This window comes from Lichenostomus cassidix, unplaced genomic scaffold, assembly GCF_008360975.1.
Source record: "Lichenostomus cassidix isolate B80296 unplaced genomic scaffold, HeHo_3.0 HiC_scaffold_852, whole genome shotgun sequence".
Classification (NCBI taxonomy): Eukaryota; Metazoa; Chordata; class Aves; order Passeriformes; family Meliphagidae; genus Lichenostomus; species Lichenostomus cassidix.
Genome location: NW_028148026.1, coordinates 500,688 through 524,773, shown reverse-complemented (window position 1 = coordinate 524,773; position 24,086 = coordinate 500,688). Strand labels below are relative to the sequence as shown.

Here is a 24,086-nt window from a genome sequence, read left to right as displayed (position 1 = left end):
AAAGATCCCACACTGGAATGGGCTGTTAAAGGACATGCAGAGAGCAAGAGGTGCTGGGAGCTTCAGCCCTTGGGACACACCTGCAGCAAAGGCCCCCTGGTCCCTCAGCACCAGAGGAGCTCCCAGTCGAGCTGGCCCTGCCCAATCTGACCCTGACCAGAGCAAAGCAGGGGATCAAGCAGGGTTTGGAGACAGGGGAGAAGAGAATCCAGAACGTCCTGAAGGCTGCTTTGGCTATCAAAGCAATGAATGTCCAGGACCCTGCCAGGTTCCTCCTGGCAGGGGAATCATGCTGGGGGCAGCATCTGGGGTTTGTTCCTTGTCGGGGGCTTTCCCTGGAAATCATTCCTTTTCTGACCCTTCTGATTCTGAATCTTGTTGCTGTTGCTGTTGGTTTTCTTCTGTCATTGCTGTTTGCAGGAAATTGTTCTTCTCTCAGCCCTTTGGGATCTTTGCCTTTTGTGCCTCCACAGGGAGGGGAGGGGCAGCAGCCCCTGGTTTTTAGTGGCAGCCCAAAATTGGAGAATCCCATTGCTAAAGCCTGAGAGAGCTGAACAAAGAAACACCACTTCTGCCAGTTTAATCTATAGCTGCATTTTGGGCCTAACAGCAGAGCACTGGGTCCTCCAGTTTCTGCCAGTGCTCTCCAGTCCCTCCAGTGTCACTGCATGTTCTCGTAGATGTCACTTGGTTCCCGCGGTCGCCCATGGGTTCCTGGCAGCTCTGCGTAGGTCACCTGGGTTTCCTGGGGGACAGTGGCACAGGGGGGCCCTGCGAGAGACACTGGCTGTGGGATCTGGGTGAGGGGTGACACCAGTGGCTGACATGTCCCTGTGTGTGCCACTCTGATACTCACCCCCCTTTCGCTTGGTGCTCATGACATGGGTGTACAGCACCTCCCCCTCCTCTGGGGGAGCTGGGGGCTCCGGGGGGACCCTGAGGGGATAAAGGGGATGTGTGGGAGGGGATGGGAGGTGATAGGGGTTGGGGTAAAAGGTTCATAATGGCTGGAGCCTCCCACTCACCTGTCCCGGTGCTTCCGGGCAGCTGGAAAGGAAACAGAGGAGGTTACTGTGGGGTACCCAGGGCCCCTGATCATACACAGAAATCCTGAACCTCCACTGGACCCTCAATTCCCCCCAGAACCCCTGAACAACCCCTGAGCCCACAGAACCCCAAACTCAGCAGGGGGAATTCTCCAAAGCCTCCCAGGATCTCTGAAAGAACCTCCAACATCCGTACATGAGCCTCCAACACCTCATCAAACCTCACAGAACCCCAAAACAAGGTCACTTGGGGCTCAGCTCCTGCCATCTTAAGTGGGACTTCCCACAGCTCACTGGGATCCCCATTGTCACCCACCCAGGCGGTGCCACCGGTGCCAGGCCATGATGACACCCACGAGCAGGACCAGGAACGACAGGGAACCACTGACTCCTGCGGCCACTGCTGGGGACAGAGAGGGACACATCAGGGTCACCCATCACCCCACAGCTGCTGTAATGCCAGTGACATCAGGAGTTCCCCTCCTGTGCTCTGTTCCCTCTGTGTCACTGCCAGGGACAGAGCGGGGACAAACCAGGGTCACCAAAGACCCAGGGGTCTCAGACCCCTACAGGGACCCTGTATGACCCCACCTGTGCCCCAGTGTCCCTGCAGTGTCACCTCCAGGGCCAGCTCTGGGCTGAGTGCCCGGAACACACGGTGCTCATCCATCTGGTTGGTGGCCACGCACTGGTAGGTGCCAGAATGTCCCACACCGATGTCCCCAAGCTCCAGGAGGGGACCCTGGGCCACCTCCTTCCCATTGTACAGCCAGGTGAAGGTGACAGGTGCTGAGCCCACCTGCACCGAGCAGCGCAGGGTCACGGGGTCACCTGCGTGCACCTGGAGTGCCGGGGGGCCAGGGGTGATGGTGGCATTGGCCACGGGCACTGCGGGGACAGAGACGGGGCTGAGGGTGGGGGAGGGGCTGGAACACGGTGTGGGTTGACAGGGATGGTGGGGTGACAATATAATGGGTGGAGTCACCCCCAGCCCGACAGTGCCACTCGCCCAGAACAGTGACATTCAGTGTGGGGCTCTCAGCCATGCTTTTCCCATCACTGGCCCGGCACTGGTAGTGGCCACTGTCATTGTCCCCAACGTTGTGCAGCTCCACGTGGGGGCCAGTGCCCAGAGGTGTGGCCAAGCCTTCCTGGTGCCAGAAGAAGGACAGAGGACCTGTCCCTGTGGCCACCACACAGCTCAGCATCAGGCTGTCACCCAGTGCCACCTGTCCCCCGGGGGGCTACACTGACAGGGACACCTCCAAGAATGAGACCCCTGTGGGGGATGATGGGTGGGTTGGGGGTCCTGGGTAGGGGTGGGAGACACAGGGAACAGTGAGGGACCAAGGGAGGTAGGGAAGGTCAGAGAGGAGTGGGGTTACCACAGTGATAAAGAAGGGAGCCGAGAGATTGTTGAGCAGTTTGGAAAGGAGAGGAAGGGAACCCAGGGAGGGATGGAGGATTCATGGAGTGGAGACCTGGAGATGGATGTGGGGGACACCAGTGAAAGATGTGGAGAACCAGATGGGGATGGTGGGATGTGCTGACCATGGAGGAATCTCAGAGAGAAGTGGGAGGACCCAGGGGGGAATGCAGGGACCTGGGACAATGATGGGAGGACATTGGGTGACACCTGGGAAAGGATGAAGGGACCAGGGCAGTGATAGGGAGAGCCCAGTGAGGAATAGGGGGATTTGGGAAGGGTGTCAGGTAGGAATGGGGGTACTCAGAAAGGGCTGGGGTACCCGGGGAGGCTGTGGGGGTTGCCATGCCCATCCCCGCACTCACTGCGCACCGTGACGCGGAGCCGGGCGCTGCTCTTCCGCACGGCCCCCCACTCGGAGCGCACCTCGCAGCTGTAACTGCCCCAGTGGGAGACCCCCACGGCGGGCAGCAGGAGCTGCGGGGACCCCTGCGGGCCCCCCAGCAACTGCCCGTCCCGGTAGAAGAGGTGCAGGAGGAGGGCTCGGGGCCGCAGGGGGCTGGGGGTGCTGAGGCAGCTGAAAATCAGGGGGGACCTCTCGGTGGGCTCGGGGGATGGTGACCCTCAATACCTGGGGAGGGGCTCTGGGGATGTCTGGATATCGGGTTTTCGGGGTGCTCACCGTGCACTGTCACTGTCACCGGCGGTGACTTCACCCACGGCCAGAGCTCAGAGTCCACCCAGCCCCCGCAGCAGTATTGGCCACTGTGGTGCAGCTGCAGGGAGGACAAGGACAGCTCGGTCCCATCGAGGGGCGTCCCCACCTCCTTGTCCCCAAGGTAGAAGCGCACCCCGGTGACCGATTTGTCCCGCCAGCTCCGGCAGCGCAGTGTCACCGTGTCCCCCTCCAGCAGCGCCCATGCTGGCACCTGCAGCACCAGCCGCTCTGTGGGACATGGGTGTCCTGTCACACTGGAGAGTGCCAGATGGCAGCAAGACACCCCCATTGGGTCACACACAGGCATCCACTGTTCCAATAGGATGTCCCCTCGCAATGGGATGCTCTGCGATGTCCCTGTGTGCAGGGGACAGGCTCTCACCACAGCAGGGGGTGACCCAGAGCCCTCGGGGTCCCCGCGGGTGCCAGGCTGGGGACACAAACACCCCCTCACCATTTAAGATGCTCACGGGGAGACTGAGCCCAGTGCCAGGTCTGTCACACTTGTAGGTTCCTTTCTCCACCACCACAAACTGATCCCATTCCTCCTTCCCCCAGCGCTGCCCATCCTTGTACCAGGTGGTGGCATTGGGTGTCCCCAAGCCCTGACAGGTCAGTGTCACTCGGTCCCACAGCACCGCTGGTGTCCAGGGAGGCTGCACAAGAAGCTGGGTGGTCTGGGCACCTGTGGGTGACAGGGGACACCAGCCTGCCAGAGCCACCGTGGGGCTGGGGACAGCGGGACAGGGACGTGGCATCCCCTGAGGATTCACCAGTGAGGCTGAGGGTTTGGGCTGGAAGAGAGAAGGGATAGGGTGGGGTGGGTTGACCCCACGGGAACAGTGGTACCAGGAGCAGGTGCTGTCCCCACATTGTCCTTGTGGGGACACCAATGTGGCACAGACCTCTTAGGAACAGGGACACCTCAGGCTCCCTGGGCTGATGCAGGACATGGGGACACTGTGGACATCCCAGGCATGGGGACTCTATGACCACCCCGTGCAGGCATAAGTCATCTCCACCAGCTCCACAGCCCCTATCCCCATGGCCATATCCCATGGCCCTGTGCCCATGATCTCATTCCAATGGCTCCTGTCCCTATGGCCGCATCTGCATAGCTCTTGTCTCCTTGTCCCTGTCCCTGCATCGCAGTTCCCCCATACGTGTCCGCACAGCTGTCACAGTCCCATAGTGCCTCTCCTCACATCCATGTTCTCTGTTCCTGTCCCCCCATACCTGTCCCCCTATTCCTGTACCCCCTATCCTGTCCACTATCCCACGACCATGGTCGCACACCATGGCCACCATGGACTGGCTCTGCTGGCATTGGGGATCTCAGGGGACCCCACAGGCCCCTGTGCCCCTTCCGCACAGCTCTCCGCCTCACCAGGGCCATCCCTAGGGCATCAGTCCCATGCCCGGGGCGCTCACCCCACAGGAGCAGTGCCACCTTCCTGGCCATCCCCGTGTCCCCAGCCACCCGAGCTGGCTGTCACATGCTGCTGGGGCCTCCTGTCCCCCGGGTAGTGAGAAGGAAACAATCTCACATTTCGTCCCCACATGTTGGTCACCCTTGATGGGGGCAGGGTGGGGACAGGATGCGGGCAGGGTGGGGACATGGTGCAGACATGCTGAGGACATGGTGGGGACATGGTGGGGACATGGTGGGGACAAGGTGTGCCCAGAAATTGGAGCCTGAGGGTGTGTTGGGATCCAAGGATGGGTGTCCAGGGAAATGGGGTTCAGTGGGAAGGAAGGAATCACATGGGATGGGGCCCTATGTTGGGGGACCCAGGGATGGGGGTTTCCAGGGGAACATGAGCTCCCAGGATTTGGGATCATGGCATGGGGGCCTGCATGGCATGGGGGTGTCAGGGGAAAAGGGTGCCCCATGGAAATGGGGGCCCTGGGGGTAGGGGGTCCCAGAGAGGGGGTATGTAAAGAATGGGGAACCATGATTGGGTTCCAAGGCGAATAAAGGTACCAGGGATGGGCAGTGGCTGGGTGGGCACCTGCCCACCAGGTCTCGGCTCCTTCACTGAGTGCCTCAGATTTTGGAGTGACCTACAGGTCAGCATAGCCGCCATGGGGTGTTCATGGTTTGGGGAGGCACCACAGGGCAGGACTCCAGGGCTGTGCCCCCATCCCATGCTTTTTCCTCTCTCCATTTATATTTCTTTCCTTATTTCCCTCACTTTCACATCCTGTCCCCTCCACTTCGTGGCTCAGCAATCCTGCAGAGCTCCTGAGCAGGGAACAGGTCCTGAGGCTCCCACCTGCCCTTGGCTTTGATTCTCACAGCTTTAGAGCTGCTCAAAGGTGAGAATTGTGTGGCGGAAAAAGGCCTGGCTGTGGTTTGTTCAGCCCTGCAAGAAACACAAAAACCAACTGGAGCTCAAGCAGTGGCTCTGTGAGGGCCTTTGATGGTTTTCAGAGCAGGGCTGGGTGGAAACCAACCCTGCAGGGGCAGCTGGGAGGGAACCTGTCCAGAAATACAGCAATCGATCATTTTGTTTGACCAAGAGAGCCCCAGAACTCCTGAAAAGACAACAAAAATCTGCTCAACAACTTGATCTGGACCCTCCTCATTCCTGTACAAAACCTGCAGCCCTTCGGAACCTCCCAGATAGAATGTTTGTTTTCTGGCTGTGGCTGCCAGACAAGAGGGAAAAGTGTGGAAATATTGATCAGGGGCTCAACACATGGATCCTGGGAACACAGGGGTGAGAGCAGGAGCAGGGAGTGGCCAGGCAGGGGAATTCAGGGCAGGATGGAGGGGATTTACCAGGGAATCACACCCTGAGGGACACACGGGCATTTCCACAGATTCCTGTGCAGTGGTCCAAGGATGGACAGAGTTATTCCATTTCTGGGAGCAGAATCCATGGGAAGTAAATCAAATCTCAGAGTGGGAATGGGAAAATTGGGAAGGGTTCCTAAATATGGCCCAACAAAAGCCTTCCTTGTGGGGTGTGTTGCTGCCCAGCAGACAGGGACCAATCTCATGGACCTGATGGACACTCAGGGAGATTCCACACTCTGTTATTATCCACTGCAAATGCTGCTGTGGGATGCACCAATGGGCTCCTAAAGGGAACCATAAAGTCTCGTGCCTCTGAATGGACCTTCTCTTGAAGGTCAGGATTTTTTCTTATTTTCATTCTCTCAGGAAACATTTTTCCCATTTGTGGCCTAAGAGATGGGAAGGAGGAGTACTTAAGAGACAAAACATGTAGCCAGGATGGGGAGGAGGGGGAAGGAGTGCAGTTTGCTGCAGTCTCTTAGCAGGGAGGTTTTCTCTTGGGAAGTGCAGAGATACGGTGAGACTTGGCTGGGGGTCAGGGGCTGGGCTCAGCCCTCTCAGCGCTCTCTTGCTCTCTTGCTCTCAGGGGGATGGCAGGAGAGATGTTTGTGCTCTTGCTGCTGGGCTGTGCCTGAGGGGAGAATTCACTGCTACTGCAGAGTTTTGTTCTTCACTGCTTCTCCTTACCATGGGTAGGTCTTTGCTCATAAGAGCAGCTGTTGAACTGGGATGTTTCCAACACCCAACCTCACTGGGAGCGACCCTCACCATCTGCTTGGGTGCCTCGGGGGAAACCCAGGACCCTGACCGCCTTCCCTTCTCTGGAGGGAGTTTCTCCCTGCGGCTTGCAGGAGCTCAGCTGCAGCTGCCAAGCCTGGCTGTCTTCCTGCCACTGTTGTGGCAGTTTTTTGCTACACTTTCACTCAACACCCTCCATCTGCCCCAACCCCTGCGGCTCTTGCCAGGGCTTCAGAGTTTTGTCCACACTTTGTTTGCCACCCTGGGTGTGCTCGGCTCTGCTGTTCCAGCCCACTGCTCTGAGGTTCCTGCTACAGTCCAGCTCACCACCCGCAGTGGCACTCAGACCAGCTGCTCCCCGTGAGTTTCACAAAGGAAGCCATTGTCTCTCATTCTCTGTCACCTGAGCCGCCATTGCCAGGTGGAGAGGCGGCTGAGCTCGCGCCACAGCGCCCCCTGCAGCCACGGGGGAATCATTGCACCTGAGCTGCCCAGCTGGGAGCCAACAGCGCCCCTGCTGGCTGTGACTGTAACTGCACCGAATGGGGAAAGAGTCAGACATGGGGGTGGTTCTGTCCTGGGGGGCACATCCAGGGGGGTCCTGTCCTGGGGGAAAAGAGCTCTTCTGGTGTGGTGACCCATCTGAGTGGAGGTCTGGTCATGGGGGGTCCTTGCTCTGGGGGGTGACACATCCCAGGGGAATCCTGACCACCTCCCCATCACCTGTGGGGCACTGTGACCTCTGAAGTGCCCCAACTTCAGACAGGTCCTTTAATGACCTTGCCTGGACAACGGCAATTCTCAGACTAAATTGGATTGAATTCCCTTATTCCCAATTGGTTGAGACAAAATTACACATCCATAGGATACAAGTAAAACGCTTTTCCCACACCTTTTTTATGAGTAAAGAAAACAAACTCAGCCAAATCAAACTGACAAAGATAAAATGGCATGCTTTATAGGATCTTTTTGAGAGTTGGTCTCCAAACAAGTCACTCACAATAAAAACAAAAAGAAATCACAAAGCACTGAGAGTATATAGTTTGCTTTAGGACTCCATTCGTGCATCCCACAGCAGCATTTGCTTTGGATAGTACGGAGTGTGGAATCTCCCTGAGCGTCCAACAGGTCCATGCAATTGTTCCCTGTCTGCTGGGCAGCAACACACCATACAAGGAAGGCTTTTTTTAGGCTATATCTAGGAACCCTTCCCAATTTTTCTCATTCACACCCTGAGACTTGATTTATTTCCCATGGATTCTGCTCCCAAAAATGGAATAACTCTGTCCATCCTTGGACCACTGCACATGAATCTGTGGAAATGCCCGTGTGTCCCTCAGAGTGTGATTCCCTGGTAAATCCCCTCCATCCTGCCCTGAATTCCCCTGCCTGGGCACTCCCTGCTCCTGCTCTCACCCCTGTGTTCCCAGGATCCATTTGTGCAGCCCCTGATCAATATTTCCACACTTTTCCCTCTTGTCTGGCATCCACAGCCAGAGCCCAACACTCTTTCTGGGAGATTCCAAAGGGCTGCAGGTTTTGTACAGGAAGGAGGAGGGTCCAGGTCAGGTTGTTGAGCAGATTGTTGTCTTTGCACAAGTTCTGCGGCTCTCTCAGTCCCTTGGCCAGAGCGACTTTGTCCCCTCATTTTGGCCAGAGGGACAAAATGATCAATTGCTGCATTTCCAGACTGGTTCCCGCTCAGCTGCCCCTGCAGAGTTAGTTTCCACCCAGCCCTGCTCTGAAAACCATCAATGGCCCTCGCAGAGCCACTGCTTGAGCTCCAGTTGGTTTCTGTGCTTCTTGCAGAGCTGAGCAAACCACAGCCAGGCCTTTTCCCCCACACAGTTCACACCTTTGAGCAGCTCTAAAGCTGTGAGAATCAAAGCCAGGGGGGCAGGTGGGAGCCTCAGAGCAGGGCTGGCAAAAGCCGCTCTTCTCAAGTCAGCTCCAGTTTTCCATCCCAATGCTGGGGGGAGGGGTCAGGATTGTCCTCACATGTTCTGAACAGAGGAGGGACAGTCAGGGGGGTCACAGGTATTTCATGTGGAAGGTCTCATCCTCATCCTGGTTCCCAGCATTGAGGCCCTGCAGGGGGAGTGAGGGGTGGTGGTTATGGCAGGTTGGGGGGGTTTCTGTCATTCCTGTGGGGGCTTCTTATCGACAGAAGGGCCTTGGGGGCTGCAAGATTGGAGGGGAAGGAGCTGCACCTTGGGGCTCCTAAAGGGGGACTGGAGGCTCCCAAACTGAAGAGGGGGACATAGAGGGGATGGGGCATTTCCCAAGTTGTGGCACCCCAGAGGTCACAATGCCCCACTGGGCTGCAGATTCCAGGATGTGTCACCCCCAGAACAGGGACCCCCCAGGACAGGACTTCCCTAGATGTGCCCCCCAGCAATGATCCTGCCCCTGTCTTCCAACTCCCAGCACAAACAGCCTCTTCCTTCTGCTGCAGGAAAGGGAAAGTGAAAGTGTTCAGCCAGACAGCCCCATCACCAACAGCCCCCACAGCCCCCCCACCCCTCCCTGAAACCTCTGCACTCCTTTTTACCCCAGCCTGTTCCCTGCTCAGTTTCTCCCTGGGATTGCTGAGCCAGGGACTGGGGCTGGGGAAGATGGGGGTGGTAGCGTGAAAATGTGAAAAATAAGGAAAAAAAGAAACAGAGAAAGGAAAAATCCTCACAGGTGAATGGCGCATCCCAGGAGTACATTGGATACTTTCAGTGTCCTCATGGGGTGTCCCCCAAGCAGGACGCTTTGCTGTGCCCTGGGTTGCCCCAAAATCTGAGTCACCCAGTGAAGGGCGCTCAACCCACATGCCCACCCAGACACTCCCCATCCCTCAGACCCCCATTCCCCATGGAAACCAAAAATAGGACCCCCATTCCATAGGTCCCACCTCCCTGGCACCACCATAACAGGATTCCTGGTGCCCAGGACCCTCATTCCCTTGATCCAATGGGCCCCCATTCCCCAAGAATCCCCTATTCCCTAGGGGTCCCCCCATTTCCCCCCACACCCCTGTCCCTGGGACCCACATGCCATGACTCCAATCCATGGTTACCATCTTCCCCTGGGACCCCCATCCTTGAACCCCCCTGCATGGGGACCCCCAATCCCCAGACAGCCATTCCCTGTGAGTCCTCCTCCTCAGGACCTCCATTCCCTGGACCCCCATTGCCCTGAGACACCCATCCTGAGCTCCCCACATCCCCTGAGCCCCCCACTCTTCACAACACCATGTCCCCATCATGTCCCCGTCATGTCCCCACCCTGCCCCCAGCCTGTCCCCACCCTGCCCCGACCAAGGGCCACCCACACGTGGAGACGAGACCTGACCTCGCTTCCTTCCCCTTAATCCAAAGAGCCACCACCCAGGGGACAGTCGGTGCAGTCATTGTGTGACAGCCAGCCAGGGTGGCTGAGGACACCGGGATGGCCGGGAAGGTGGCACTGCTCCTGTGGGGTGAGTACCCTGGGCACAGGCCTGATGCCCCAGGGATGGCCCTGGTGAGGCAGAGAGCAGTGGGGAGGGGGCACAGGGTGTCTGTGGGGTCCCCTGAGATCCCCAGTGCCAGCAGAGCCAGTCACTGGGTGTGGACCCTGGTGTGACTGGGGCCATGGGGTGGCTGTGGGGACAAGAGCAGGGTACAGGAATGGGAGGAATGAGTTGTAAGGAGAAGCATCACGGGGCTGGGGCAGCTGTGGGCACAGAGGAGAAAGATGCAGGCACAGGGACAAGGGGATAAGCAACATGAGGACAGCCCATTGGGACAGGTGCCACTAGAATGGGATCATAGGCACAGAGCCATGGGGATGTGGAGGTGCAGCAATGTGCTGTGGGACTGTGGGACCATTGCCAGCATGGTGGTGTCCCCATGGCCAGGGTGCCCACAGTGTCCCCATGTCCTGCCTCAGCCCAGGGTGGCCAAATGTGTCCCTGTCCACAAGAGCTCTGGGCCACACCAGAGTCCCCATGGGGACTGCTGGGGACAACCCCACATGCTGTCCCTGGGTGCCTCTGACCTCATGGTGCCACCCCCACCTAGACCCTCTTCTTTCTCCCTTCCAGCCCAGACCCTCAGCCTCGCCAGTGAGTCCCCATGCAGATGCCATGTCCCTGCCCCACTGTCCCCAGCCATGTGCTGGCCATGGCAGGCTGGTGTCCCCTGTCACCCACAGGTGCCCAGACCCCCCAGCTCCTCGTGGATCCCCCCTGGACACCAGCGGTGCTGTGGGACCAAGTGACACTGACCTGCCGGGGCTCGGGGACTTCTGGTGCCATCACCTGGTACAAGGATGGGCAGCGCTGGTGGCAGAATGCAGCTGACAACTTCCTTGTCACTGAGAGTGGCACCTACAATTGTCAAACACACGGCACCAGGCGCAGCCCCACCGTGAGGGTCTTAAATGGTGAGCAGGGGATGGGGATGGATGGCCCACTGATGGCTCGGGGTGGGCTCTGCTCTGTGGGTGGCCTCACACTGCTCCCGTGGCGACAGTCTGTCCTCTTTACATGGGGACATCCCAGTGCTCCCCTGTGCATTCCTGTGTGATGGGAACACCATGGGGATGCTGGTGCAATGGGGTCATCCCTGGTCTCCCTGGGATCCTTCCACACAATGGAGACTCCCCCAGTGGTCCCTGGTGCCTTGGAGTCCCACCTTGGACCCTTCTCAAGCCCCTCAGTGCAATGGGCTTCCCCCTGTCCCACAGACCGGCTGGTGCTGCAGGTGCCGGCAGGGGCACTGCTGGAGGGGGACACGGTGACACTGCGCTGCCGGGGCTGGAAGGACACGTCGGTCACTGGGGTGCAATTTTACCATGAGAAGAAGGAGCTGGGGGAGTCCCGCAGGAGGACCGAGCTGTCCCTGCCTTCCTTGCAGCTGCACCACCGTGGCAGCTACCACTGCAGGGGCTTGGTGAGCATCGGTCTGTCAGTGTCAGAGCCAGTGACAGTGACAGTGCACGGTGAGCATCCCACAGTTGGATCTCCAATAACAAGACATCCCCACAGCCAGCAGCCTCAGAGTCACATTGCAACCTCCCATCTCCTTCCCAGAGCTCTTCTCAGTGCCGCTGCTGGAGCTGGAGGGTCCCCCTGAGCCCACCGAGGGGTCGCCCCTGAATCTCAGCTGCCTCAGCACCCCCAGCCCCCTGCGGCCCCGAGCCCCCCTCCTGCACCTCTTCTACCGGGACGGGCAGTTGCTGGGGGGCCCGCAGGGGTCCCCGCAGCTCCTGCTGCCCGCCGTGGGGGTCTCCAACTCGGGCAGTTACAGCTGCGAGGTGCGCTCCGAGGGGGGGGCCGTGCGGAAGAGCAGCGCCCGGCTCCGCGTCACGGTGCGCAGTGAGTGCGGGGATGGGCACGGCAACCCCACAGCCTCCCCGGGTACCCCAGCCCTGTCTGACTCTCTCTCTACCTGCCTCCTTGCCTTCCCCAGGTCCCTCCCTGGGTCGTCCCATGAGCGTCCCTGGTCCCTGCATCCCTCACCTGGTCCCCTCATCCCTCCCCTAGGTACACCTCTCCCTCTCTTAGGTACCTCCATTATTCAAAGGTCCCACCAGTCCTGTCTGGCTCCCCAAAACCTTCCCTCGGGTCCCCTCCAACCCCCTCCGTATCTCCCCTACCTAACATTCCATCCCCCCCTAGGGACCCTTCCACCCCTTTCCAAGCCTCCCCGTCTCTGAGCATCCTTCTTCCTCACTGGGATCTCCCCACCGCTCTCTGATCCTCCCTTTCCTGAGTCACTCACTGCTCCCTGCTCTCTCTCATCCCTCCAGGGTCCCCCATGCCCTTTGTCTCCTCCACAGGGATCCCAGTATCAGGGGTGTCCCTGTCAGCACAGCCCCCCAATGGACAGGTGGCACTGGGTGACAGCCTGATGCTGAGCTGCACCGTGGCCACAGGGACAGGTCCTCTGTACTTCTCCTGGCACCGGGAGGGCTCGGGGACACTGCTGGGCACTGGCCCCGACCTGGAGCTGAGCCACGTTGGGGACAATGACAGCGGCCACTACCAGTGCCAGGCCAGCAACAGGGACAGCAATGCCAAGAGCCCCACACTGAATGTCACTGTTCTGGGTGAGTGGGACCCTCGGGCTGGGTGATCCCATCCATGGAATTCCCCATCCCACCTCATCTCCCCCACCCCATCCCCAACACACCCCAGGTCAGAATCCCCAACACTGAGCATCACAGTCCCAGGTTACTGAGACCATCTGGGTCCAGATATCTCCACCAAGTACATCCCACCCATGGCTCCCTCATCCCACACACCACATCAAGTCACAGTCACCCTATTGAGCGTGACCCTCCTGAGTGAGCAGGACACTGAGGATTGGGGTGACACCCCCCATGATCTGCTGCGACCAATCAATCACATCCCACCAAAACTAATCCACACCCCATACAGGGTGATGGCCACCAGCACCCTCAGACATGCTTCTGGGTGAGAGGGTACCTCGGGCTTGTGGTCACTCCCATTCACAGTATCCCTCACCTCACCCTCATCCCACCCATTGCATGCCCTCACCTTACACCAGGTGTGACCCCCACCACTGTGGGACACAGTCATGTGTGAAGGGGACCTTCTGTGTCCAGGTGCCACCATGCAGAGACTCCCTCATCCCCCCACAACGTGTTCCAGCCCATCCCCCAGCCTCAGCCCCGTCTCTGTCCCCGCAGTGCCCGTGGCCAATGCCACCATCACCCCTGGCCCCCCGGCACTCCAGGTGCGCACAGGTGATCCCGTGACCCTGTGCTGCTCAGTGCAGGTGGGCTCAGCACCTGTCACCTTCACCTGGCTGCGCGATGGATGGGAGGTGGCCCAGGGTCCCCTCCTGGAGCTTGGGGACATCAATGTGGGACATTCTGGCACCTACCAATGCATGGCCACCAACCAGCTGGATGAGCACCGTGTGTTCCGGGCGCTCAGCCCAGAGCTGGCCCTGGAGGTGACACCACAGGGACACTGGGGCACAGGTGGGGTCACACATGGTCACCAGGGTTGCAGCACACCCAAAGTGACAGGTGATGCTGATGTGTCCCTCTCTGTCGCCAGCAGTGGCTGCAGGGGTTTGCGGATCCCTTGTGTTCTTGCTCCTGCTTGTGGGTGTACCTGTGGCCTGGCACCGGTGGAACAGCATGGGTGGGTGACAGTGGGGGCAACGGGGGTCCTGGGGAGGTGGGCAGCCCTCTAGAATGTGGGGGTGATGGGGCAGCAACCACAGTGCTTGACTTGGGCAGTGCTGAGCCCCGTGTGACCTTTGCCTGAGGTCCTCAAGGATTTGGGGCAGTGCTGGAGGATCAAGAAGGGATGCTGGGGATTCTTTCAGGGATCCTGGGGGAGTTTGCAGGGTCCCCTCCCATCAGACTTGAGGTTCTGCAGGTTCAGGAGGTCCAGAGCACCGCGGTGTTTCAGGGGTTCCTGGACACTTCAGGGATACTCAGGGATCCCCGGGGGAACTGAGGGTCCAGTGGGATTCAGGATTCCTGTGCAGGGTCATGGCCCTGGGACCCCACAGTCACCCCCACCTCTTTCCTTTGCAGCTGCCAGGAAGCTCCAGGACAGGTGAGTGGGAGGCTCCAGCCATGACTCCTCTTTTATCTCAACCCCCAACACCTCCCATCCCCTCCCACACACCCCCTTATCCCAGCAGGGTCCCCCCAGAGACCCCAGAGGAGGGGGAGGTGCTGTACACCCACGTCGTGATCACCAAGAGGATGGGAGGTGAGTACAGGGTGGCACACGCAGGGACACGTCACCCAGGGTGTCACCCCCACCCCCATCCCACAGCCAGTGTCTCTTGCAGCATCCCCCCGTGCCACCACACCCCAGGATCCCCAGGTGACCTACGCAGAGCTGCCAGGACCTCATGGGCGACTGCAGGAACCAAGTGAAATCTGTGGGAATGTGGCCTGGGCCAATTAGAGATGTTGGTTACACCTCAGTGATAACATATTTGAGAAGAAAATCAAAACAACATGCATATATAGTTCGTTCTAGCCAGAGAAGAAGGAGGAGGTGAGAACATGTGAGGGAAAACAACATGGAGACACCAAGGTCAGTGGAGAAGGTGGGGAGGAGGTGCTCCTGGTGCCAGAGCCAAATTTCCTCTTCTGGCCATGGTGAGACCATGGTGAAGCACATTGTCCCCCTGCAGCCCATGGGGTCCATGGGGATGCAGAGATTCACTTGCAGCCCATGGGAGAGTGACCCACACTGGAGCGGGTGGATGCCTGGAGGAGGCTGTGATCCACTGGGAGACCCCATAGAGAGAGAGGCCTTGCTCCTGAGATGGAACAGCCTGGCCTCGGAGGTCTGCACCCTGTGGATGAGGGAGCCACGCAGCAGCAGTTTTGGGAGGTCTGTCTGTCTGTGGGAGGAGCTCACATTGCAGCAGTGTGTGTGCTGCTGCTTGAGAGATTTGGACCCATGCTGGAGAGGTTCATGGAGAGCTGTCTCCCATGGGAGGAACCCCACAGCAATGCAGGGGAAGAACTCCTCTCCCTAAGCAGCAGAAGAAGGTTCTGGTGATGAACTGACCAAACCCCCATACCCTGTTCCCCCTGTGCTATCAGTGGGAAGGCTGGGGGCAGGAATGGTGTCTTAAGGGCTTATTTTACTTCTCATTACCCTCCTCTGACTCTGTTACTAATAAATTTCACTTTGCAGCAGCTTAAGTTTAGCCTGTTTTGTCCTTGGAGTGTTTTCTCCCAGTTCCTTATCTCAGCTCATCAACCCTTGTGTTTGTCCTGGTCGAGGCCGTGTTTCCAATGGGGTCCTGTTGTAGTGTCCATTGGGCCCTGTTGTTCTTCCACCCTCGGCAGCCCCACAACAGAAGGGTCCTGGAAGAGCCCAGGCCAGGGATTGAGCTGTGGAACTGCCTCTGTCTCCACAGCAGCTCCGCCAAAGCCCAACATTCCCTTTGGACTCCCTGAAATCCCCGTTCAGGTGCCCGCAGCCCCTCGTTCCCCTCCTTCCTCCCTGCACTCGCTGGTGCCAGGCCTCCAAGGATGTCTGTTTTCCATAGGAAAGTGTCTTAGTTCAAAAGACAAATGTCTGACAAGGAGGGCAGGAATCTTCTTGGAACAAAAAGAAGAGCCCTCTCTCCAAATTATTTTAACTTCAAAAATACAGGGCTTCCAGGAAAAAATGTAGAAAAAGGAGTAACAGTTCTTTACTAGAAAATATATAGAATGGAACAAAACAAATCACAATACAATAATAGAAGTTTCCAACCTGCTCCGTGTTGTTTTTTCCCCTTTGGTGTGGTGTATGACCACAGCTAGCAAAGGGCACTGGTGGCTCCAGCAGGGCAGAAACTGCAGGGACTCACTTGCAGTGGGCAGGGTCTGATGTGAGCTCAGAAATTCCCCGGGTGGTAACAACTAACCGGCATCACAAGGAAAGAAGGAGGTGCTCCACCCACAAACCCACACGGCCCTGTCCAGTCTCAGCACTGGATGTTGCCCAAGTCTGAGTCAGCAGGGGCAGCCAGGATCCTCTGGCCAGCAGCGGGCACAGGCAGGGCGGGCAGGCAGAGCTCGATGGCGGTGCTGAGCTCTGGCACAGAAAGCCCAGGGTGAGACCGCACGGCTCCCAGCAGCACCGTGGACACAGCTCCTGCTGAAGTGACCCCGAGTGGGAATGGCCAAATCAGCCCCTTGGGAGTGGCCATGGGAATCCTTGGCACAGATTCTGTCAGGAGAGGGGATTTCAGGGACCCCAAAGGACATTGTTGGGCATTGGCAGAGCTGCTGTGGAGACAGAGGGAATTCAACTGCCACAGATTGATCCTGCCTGCCCTGGAAAATGGGGAGGCTCCAGAAAACCCACAGTGCATTGATGACTTCAAAATGAGGGGGAACATGGCAGAGGAGGGTGTCTGGGGGTGATTTTTTAATGAGTCTCTACTCCTGATCGTCTGCTTTATGCCCAGAAATGGGTCTTGTAGTTTTAGGTGTGGTCTGGTGGAGGAGCAGGAGCCAGAGGAACTCTAGCTCGGGCTTGGTCCAAACCCTCACTCCCCTGTGCTCAGCTTTTTGGAGCAGACAGGTGTTACATGGTTGCTTTTAGCTAGCTTCGGTTGTGTTTGCTTAGGCAAGAAGATTTTCACTGGCCTGCAGTAGCAATTCTTCAGTGGCTCCTGTTGTTTCTTCTGGAACTGTTTGCCTTGCTTTTGGTCTGAAGATCAGATCATCCCTGGGGAGATGGTCAGCAGGACCTGTGGGGAGCTGCCAGAGCAACTCCACCCCGCCCTGGACCTCGGGAGAAGCTGAGCCTGAGAAAGAAAGGACTCTAAAATTCACCAGCCTTGTCTGCAGCATAGAGGAGACCAATGTCAGAGGTTCACCAGGTTCCCATCTGTTTTTTCTCTTCCCCAAGCTGCTGTGTGGACTCTTATTCCCTTCCCTGAGACAAAATTATCTGCCTTTTTTTTTCCTAGCACGTGGCTGGTGAAGGTTTTTTTCCCCTTCCCCTGACATTTTGGGTTTGTTTTTGCTGCTGTGGGTGTGGGGTGTGTGTGTGGAGGGTGACATTCTGATGGTTCAATATCTAACAGTTACTTATTTTCCTCCTGTGCCACGCAGGCACCTTGTTTGTCAAATAAACAGACTTTTTTCACTTTCACCTACTAAAAATTCATTTCATATCAGTGGGAAGGGATTGCTGAAACCCTTTTTTCAGAGGAAATGTTCATTCCCAAGCATTCTCTCCCAAACTTTTCTCTAAACTGAGAGAGAGGGTTTTGAGACGGGGAAGAAGAGAATGCAGAGCCTCCTGAAGGCTGCTTTGGCCATCAAAGCAATGAAGGTCCAGAGCCCTGCCAGGTTCCTCCTGGTGGAGGAAACGTGCTGGCGTTTGTCCCTTTCCAGGGGTGTTGGAGTTTGGGGAAGGGCTTAGAATTTTTCTCCATCACTGTTACTAAGCAACAAATAGTTGAATGTTTAGAGCCATCAAGTCTTTTGTAAAAGACAAAAGGTGTGCTTGGGCAGGGCAGGGTAAGGGAAGAGCCGGCCCTTGGAACGCTCTCTTGTGGTTCGGACGCTGGGAGGAGAGGCTGCTCTTTGCTTTTCGGCTGCGACCAGAGGAAATCCAACTGTGCCCTGTTTTTCCTCTTCTCCTGGCTGGGTGAGCTTTGATTCAACCTTTTTCCCACTGGGAAGTGCACGTTTCCCCAGGCTGCGTTTCCTCTCAGCAGCTGCCGGGAGAGTCCGGCTGCCTCTGCCGCCTGCCCCCCGCCCTCTGCCGCACGAGACCGCGGCGTCTGCTGTGACTGCAGAAATCCTTGCTACCTCGGTAGCTAGCTGGGAGAGAGCCAGCTCCTACCCCTGCCGTCCTGCTTTTTGCCGCTCCGAGCTGCTTTGCCTTCCTGCTCTCTTCTCAGCCTGCCCGCCATTACCAGCTGTTTGAGGCTGACCCGACCCTGTGCCACAGCGCCACCTGCAGCCGCTCGGGAGTCATTGCACCTACCCTGCCTGGCCGGGAGCTCAACAGCGCCCCTGCTGCTTGCAACCGTGATTACACCACACGGGAAAAGGCTCGGCAGCTCACAAGTCATCTGCTATTGGTTTCTGATTCTAGTTGTGGTTGCTATTATTGTTATTGCTTGTTTATAGATACTAGTAAAGAACTGATATTCCTTTTTTCCCATACCTTTGCCTGAAAGCCCTTGATTTTTCAAAATTAAATAATTCGGAGGGAGGGGAAAAATCACATTCTCTGTCCTAAGGGAGGGTTCAATCTCTCTTGGCAGACACCTGTCTTTCAAACCAACACAAGGGGCTTTCCCTGGAAATTGTTCCCTTTCTGACCCTTCAGATTCTGAATCTTGTTGCTGTTGCCGTTGGTTTTCTTCTGTCATTGCTGTTTGCAGGAAATTGTTCTTCTCTCAGCCCTTTGGGATCTTTGCCTTTTGTGCCTCCACTGGAAGGGAAGGGGCAGCAGCCCCTGTGTTGGGGACGATGAAATAGAAAGCATTATAAATATGATTACCTGGCAAAAGATGCTAAGAATATGGAGACTGAAATGAAGACAAGCTTTGAGTTACCAACCCCAGTTACTGAACAACTCGAAAACAATCGTACGGCCAACTGAAAGTAATCCCCCTTCTTGATGAAACCATACCCTCTGCTTGCAGGCAGGTCCAAGGGTCAGAGCAGACCCTGCCTGCTTGGCAGAGGGTCCAAAAAGCAGGTTTTACGGTTTAAAATACAACGCCATATGGTAATGCAATGATTCTTAAAGGTTTTATGTAAATGTTGTAGGATTTGTAGCTTGTTCTAGATTGGTTAATGAGAATTAGAATATTCAACACAGAAGATGGTTTATTGTATTGCAAACGGCAGTTCACTCTCTTGTTATTCATCTCTTTCTGCTCTCTCCCTCTCTCTCGCTCTCTCTTGCTTCTCTGACATGCATTGCGCTGCCTGGCAGCCCCTAGCAGCTCTCCTACACTCACACTCTTTCACAATAAATTCCATGCTCTAAGACCTGACTTCAGAGATCTCTCGTCTCTGTCCCGACCATCCAAAACCAACAAACAGAGCCTCAAATCCTACAGGATCTAATCATACACCCCTGGTTTTTAGTGGCAACACAAAAGTGGAGAATCCCATTGCCAAAACCCGAGAGAGCTGAACAAAGAAACACCATTTCTGCCAGTTTAACCAAAAAGCTGCATTTTTATCCCAAGAGCAGGGAGACAGGTCCTGTGCTCCCTTGGAATTGGGAAGGGGGATGGGAAGCCACCTGGTGTACTGGGAGCACTGGGAAGGGGGAACGCAGAGTCACTGGGAGCATGGGGGCACTGGGAGGGGGAATGGGGATCCCCTGGGGGTACTGGGAGCACTGTGGGGCGAAAATGGGGAAGTCACTGAGGTTACTCAGAGCACTCGGATGGGGATTGGGGCTCCTCTGCAGGTACTGGAAAGGGGATGGGGGAGCCCCTTGTGCTACTGGGAGGGGGAATGGGGAGCACTGGGTGCTCTGTGCAGCCTCCCATGACTCGTGGCCACCTCCCAGAAAGGATGGGCAACCCCAGAAGCCGTGGAGGAGGAACCCCAAGTGTCCCCAGTGCAACCCACATCCCAGAGCATCATAATTTTGGCTGTAGAATTTCATAGATGTCACTGGGTTCCCACGGTTGCCCATTCGGCGCCAGCAGCTCCACGTAGGTCGCCTCAGGTTTCTCCACTGGGGGGGCTTCGGGCTCCGGGGGGGTCCTGTGGGGATAAGGGAGTGTGTGGGAGGGGATGAGAGGTCCTGGGGGTTTGGGCGAGAGGGGTGTCGTGACTGGAGCCCCCCACTCACCTGTCCTGGTGCTTCCTGGTGGCTGTAAAGGAAAGAGGTGGGGGTGACTGTGGGGTCCCAGGAGCCCCCAGCCATCCTTGCAGATCCTGAACCCTCACCAGAGCCTCAATTCTCCCGAGGACCCCTGAGTATCCCTGATGTCCCCCGGAAACCCTGAACTATCCTAGTGTCCCCAGCTCACTGAGCCCCAAAACCCCAAGTTCAGCCGAGAGGAGGAACCTCCAAACTCTCCCAGGATCCCTGAAAGAACCCCCAGCATCCCTGCACGACCCTCCAACACCTCCCCAAACTGCCCAGGGCCCTGAGCTGAGGTCACAGGAGGCTCAGCCCCTCCCAAATCAGAGACTGTGGGTGCAGCCCTGTCACCTCCCTTCTCTGGGGGATTTCCCACCACTCCCGGAGCCCCCATCACCCATTGTCACTCACCTGTGTGGTGCCACCAGTGACAGCCCCTGATGACGCCCGCGAGAAGAACCAGGAACAACAGGGACCCAACAACTCCTGCGGCCACTGCAGGAAACAAAGGGGGACACACACTGGGGTCACCTGTCACTGCAGGGGTCCTGCAATTCTGGTTGCTTAAGGACTTCCCTCCTGTGCTCTGTTCCCTCTGTGACACTGCCAGGGACACAGCAGGGTTGAACCCAGGTCGTCCATGATCTGGACATCTCAGGTCCCCACAGGGACCCCATATGATCTGACCTGTGCCCCAGTGTGCCTGCGGTGTCACCTCCAGGGCCAGCTCTGGGCTGAGCGCCCGGAACACGCGGTGCTCATCCAGCTGGTTGGTGGCCACGCACTGGTAGATGCCAGAATGTTCCACATTGATGTCCCCTAGATCCAGCAGGGGACCCTGGGCCACCTCCAGCCCATCGTGCAGCCAGGTGAAGGTGACAGGTGCTGAGCCCACCTGCACCAAGCAGCGCAGGGTCACGGGGTCACCTGCGTGCACCTGGAGTGCTGGGGAGCCAGGGGTGATGGTGGCATTGGCCACGGGCACTGCGGGGACAGAGACAGGGCTGAGGCTGGGGGGAGGGGCTGGAACACTGTGTGGGGGGAGGGAGATGGAGGGGATGAGGATGGGACAGGTGGGATGGAGGATGCCGTGTTTGGGGTCACCCCAATCCCGAGCGTCCCACTCAGCCAGGAGGGTAACAGTCAATGGGTCACTCTCAACCGTGCTGACCCTGTTCTGGCACTGGTAGTGGCCACTATCCTTGTCCCCAACCTTGCTCATCTCCAGGCGGGGGCCAATGCCCAGCAGTGCCCCCGAGACCTCCTCGTGCCAGGAGAAGGACAGGGGACCTGTCCCCTCGGCCACCACGCAGCTCAGTGCCAGGCGATCACCCAGGGGGCTGTGGCGACAGGGACACCCCTGATATCCCTGTGAAAGCATTCCTGTGAAAGGCGACCCCAGGGGAAAGCGAGGGTCACAGGGAGGGTCAGAGAGGGGTGGGGGACCCCAGTGAGGAAGGGGGGTTCGAAGATTGGGGTAGGCTTTGAAAGGCACTGCAGGTAGGTATGGGAGATTCACGGAGGGGAAACCTGGAGAGGAATGGGGGAAACAGAGGGAGGGCTGTGGGGACCCAGACAGAGACGGGAGGACCAGGGGACAATGGGCGGACCTCAGAGAGGGGTAGGTGCACCCAGGCAAAGGGAGACGGAACTCGGTGAAGGATGAAGGAACCTGGGAGAGAAGCGGGAATAGAATGGACCCAGGAAGTGATGGAGGTACCCGAGCAGGGCACCGGGAGAGGAATGAGGGGATAAAGGGCAGTGATGTGGGGACCTGGAAAAGGTGTCTGGGGAGATGGGAGACCCCAGTTGTATCTGGGGTACCTGGGGAGGCTGTGGGGGTTGCCGTGCCCATCCCCGCACTCACTGCGCACCGTGACGCGGAGCCGGGCGCTGCTCTTCCGCACGGCCCCCCCCTCGGAGCGCACCTCGCAGCTGTAACTGCCCGAGTGGGAGACCCCCACGGCGGGCAGCAGGAGCTGCGGGGACCCCTGCGGGCCCCCCAGCAACTGCCCGTCCCGGTAGAAGAGGTGCAGGAGAGGGGCTCGGGGCCGCAGGGGGCTGGGGGTGCTGAGGCAGCTGAGATTCAGGGGGGACCCCTCGGTGGGCTCAGGGGGACCCTCCAGCTCCAGCACCGGCACTGAGAAGAGCTCTGGGAAGGAGGTGGGGGAGATTAGGACTGTGATTTGGCATCTGCAGGTGAGAGGCTGTGGGGGTTTTGGATTGTTCGGTATTGGGGTCTCAGGGTAGGTTGTGCTGGATGTGGGGGTGTCAGGGTATCAGGTGTGGCTTTGGGGCTGCTCACCATGCACTGTCACTGTCACCGGCTCTGACTTCTCCCACAGTACATGCCACATGCCGACCCAGCCCCTGCAGCGATACCTTCCACTGTGGTGCAGCTGCAGGGGGGACAGGGACAGCTCGGTCCCATGCAGAGACTCGCTCAGCTCTTTGTCCTCGTGGTAGAAGAGCACTCCAGTGACCGATGTGTCCTTCCAGACCCGGCAGCGCAGTGTCACCGTGTCCCCCTCCAGCAGCACCCGCACTGGCACCTGCAGCACGAGCCAGTCTGTGGGACAGGGGGGGTCCTGTCACACCAGGGGGCTCCAGGGGGCACTGAGGGGTTCAAGGCCACCCAGAGCCCTCAGAGCCCTCCAGGGGAACACCATCCCCATCTTACCCCTCACCATTTAAGACTTTCACAAAGGGGCTGAGCCATGTGCTGGGTCTGTCACATCTGTAGGTGCCAACCTCATTGACAGTGAGATCGTTGGGTCCCTTCTGCCACCAACGCTTCTCGTCCTTGTACCAGGTGGTGGCACCGGGGGGCCCCGAGCCCTGGCAGGTCAGTGTCACTCTGTCCCACAGCACTGCTGGTGTCCAGGGGGGATCTATAAGGAGCTGGGTGGTCTGAGCACCTGTGGGTGACAGGGGACACCAGCCTGCCAGGGCCAGCACAGAGCTGGGGACAGCAGGGTGGGGACATGGCATCCTCTGAGGACTCACCAGCAAGGCCGAGGGTCTGGGCTGGAAGGGAGAAGGGAGAGGGTTGGGTGGATGTGGCACCATGAGGTCAGAAGCACCCGGGGACAGGTTGTAGGGGCTGTCCCAACACTGTCCCTGCAGGGACAACCTGGTGGCACAGAGTTTCGTGGATGGAGACATTTGGCCATCCCGGGCTGAGGCAGGACATGGGGACACTGTGGACACCCTGGCCATGGGGACACCACCATGCTGGCACTGGTTCCCCCAACAGCCCCACAGCCCCTGTCCCCACAGTCACATCCCCAGGGTCCTGTGCCCAAGATTCCATTTTGATGGCACCTGTCTGCATGGCCCCTTGCTGAGCTTCCCCTTTTCCCTGTCCCCTGTACCCACAGCTGCCCCAGCCCCATGATGCCTCTCCTCAAACTTCCATCCTCCCATTTCTCTTTCCCCATTCCTGTCCCTCCAGCTGCCCCACTTTCCCTGTCACACCAGTGTCCACCCCCATGGACTGGCTTTGCTGGCGTTGGGGACCTCAGGGGACCCCACAGCCCCCCTGTGACCCCTCCCCACTGCTCTCTGCCTCACCAGGGCCATCCCTGGGGCGTCAGGTCCGTCCCCAGGGCACTCACCACACAGCAGCAGTGCCACCTTCCCAGCCATCCCGCTGTCCCCGGCCATCTGGGCTGTCTGTCACACGCTGCTGGGGCCACCTGTCCTTTTGACAGGTCCTTTGGCCAGAAGGGAAGGAAGCGAGGTCACGTCTCATCCTCGCCTGTGGGTATTTGACACGTGGTGGGGGCAGGATGGCAACAGGCTGGCCACAAGCTGGGGACAGGCTGGGGGCGGGGTAGGAACATGGTGTGTCATGATGGGACATGGTGTTCCCATGGGTGGGGGCACAGAGGGCGAGGGAAGTCAAAGATGGTGGGAAGGGAGGGATGGGGGATGGAATCAAGGGGAGGGGGCTCCTTGGCAATGGGGGTCCTTGGCCATGGAGTCCCTTGGAATGGCAGTCCCAGGATGGGGGGTGTAAGGGT

General features: G+C 58.1%; 2 protein-coding genes and 2 long non-coding RNA genes across 4 annotated transcripts in view; 2 read left to right on the top strand and 2 right to left on the bottom strand.

Annotated features, from left to right (window-relative positions):
- LOC146420323 (low affinity immunoglobulin gamma Fc region receptor III-like) overlaps nt 1-23,970 on the bottom strand; it is a 123,413-nt gene extending 99,443 nt beyond the window's left edge. The window contains exons 1-5 of the mRNA XM_085048402.1: nt 23,679-23,970; nt 23,068-23,088; nt 22,749-22,979; nt 22,367-22,630; nt 20,473-20,556 (exon numbers count right to left, since the gene is read on the bottom strand). Coding sequence (XP_084904528.1) covers nt 20,473-20,556; nt 22,367-22,630; nt 22,749-22,979; nt 23,068-23,088; nt 23,679-23,727 — 649 coding nt within the window. The 5' untranslated portion in view covers nt 23,728-23,970. The remainder of the gene's footprint in view (nt 1-20,472; nt 20,557-22,366; nt 22,631-22,748; nt 22,980-23,067; nt 23,089-23,678) is intronic.
- Nucleotides 3,741-4,756, bottom strand: LOC146420326 (uncharacterized). The gene is made up of 3 exons (XR_014849209.1): nt 4,622-4,756; nt 3,964-3,984; nt 3,741-3,875 (listed from the first exon to the last, which is right to left on the bottom strand). It is a non-coding gene; the product is annotated as an uncharacterized LOC146420326 (long non-coding RNA).
- LOC146420325 (low affinity immunoglobulin gamma Fc region receptor II-like) lies at nt 10,844-12,246 on the top strand. Its single transcript, XM_085048358.1, has 3 exons — nt 10,844-11,144; nt 11,448-11,702; nt 12,173-12,246. Exons 1-3 carry the CDS (start codon nt 10,883-10,885, stop codon nt 12,244-12,246), a joined length of 591 nt encoding a protein of 196 aa, XP_084904484.1. The 5' UTR covers nt 10,844-10,882.
- LOC146420324 (uncharacterized) lies at nt 14,408-15,407 on the top strand. The gene is made up of 2 exons (XR_014849212.1): nt 14,408-14,460; nt 14,543-15,407. It is a non-coding gene; the product is annotated as an uncharacterized LOC146420324 (long non-coding RNA).
- Nucleotides 23,971-24,086: the final 116 nt, after the last annotated feature.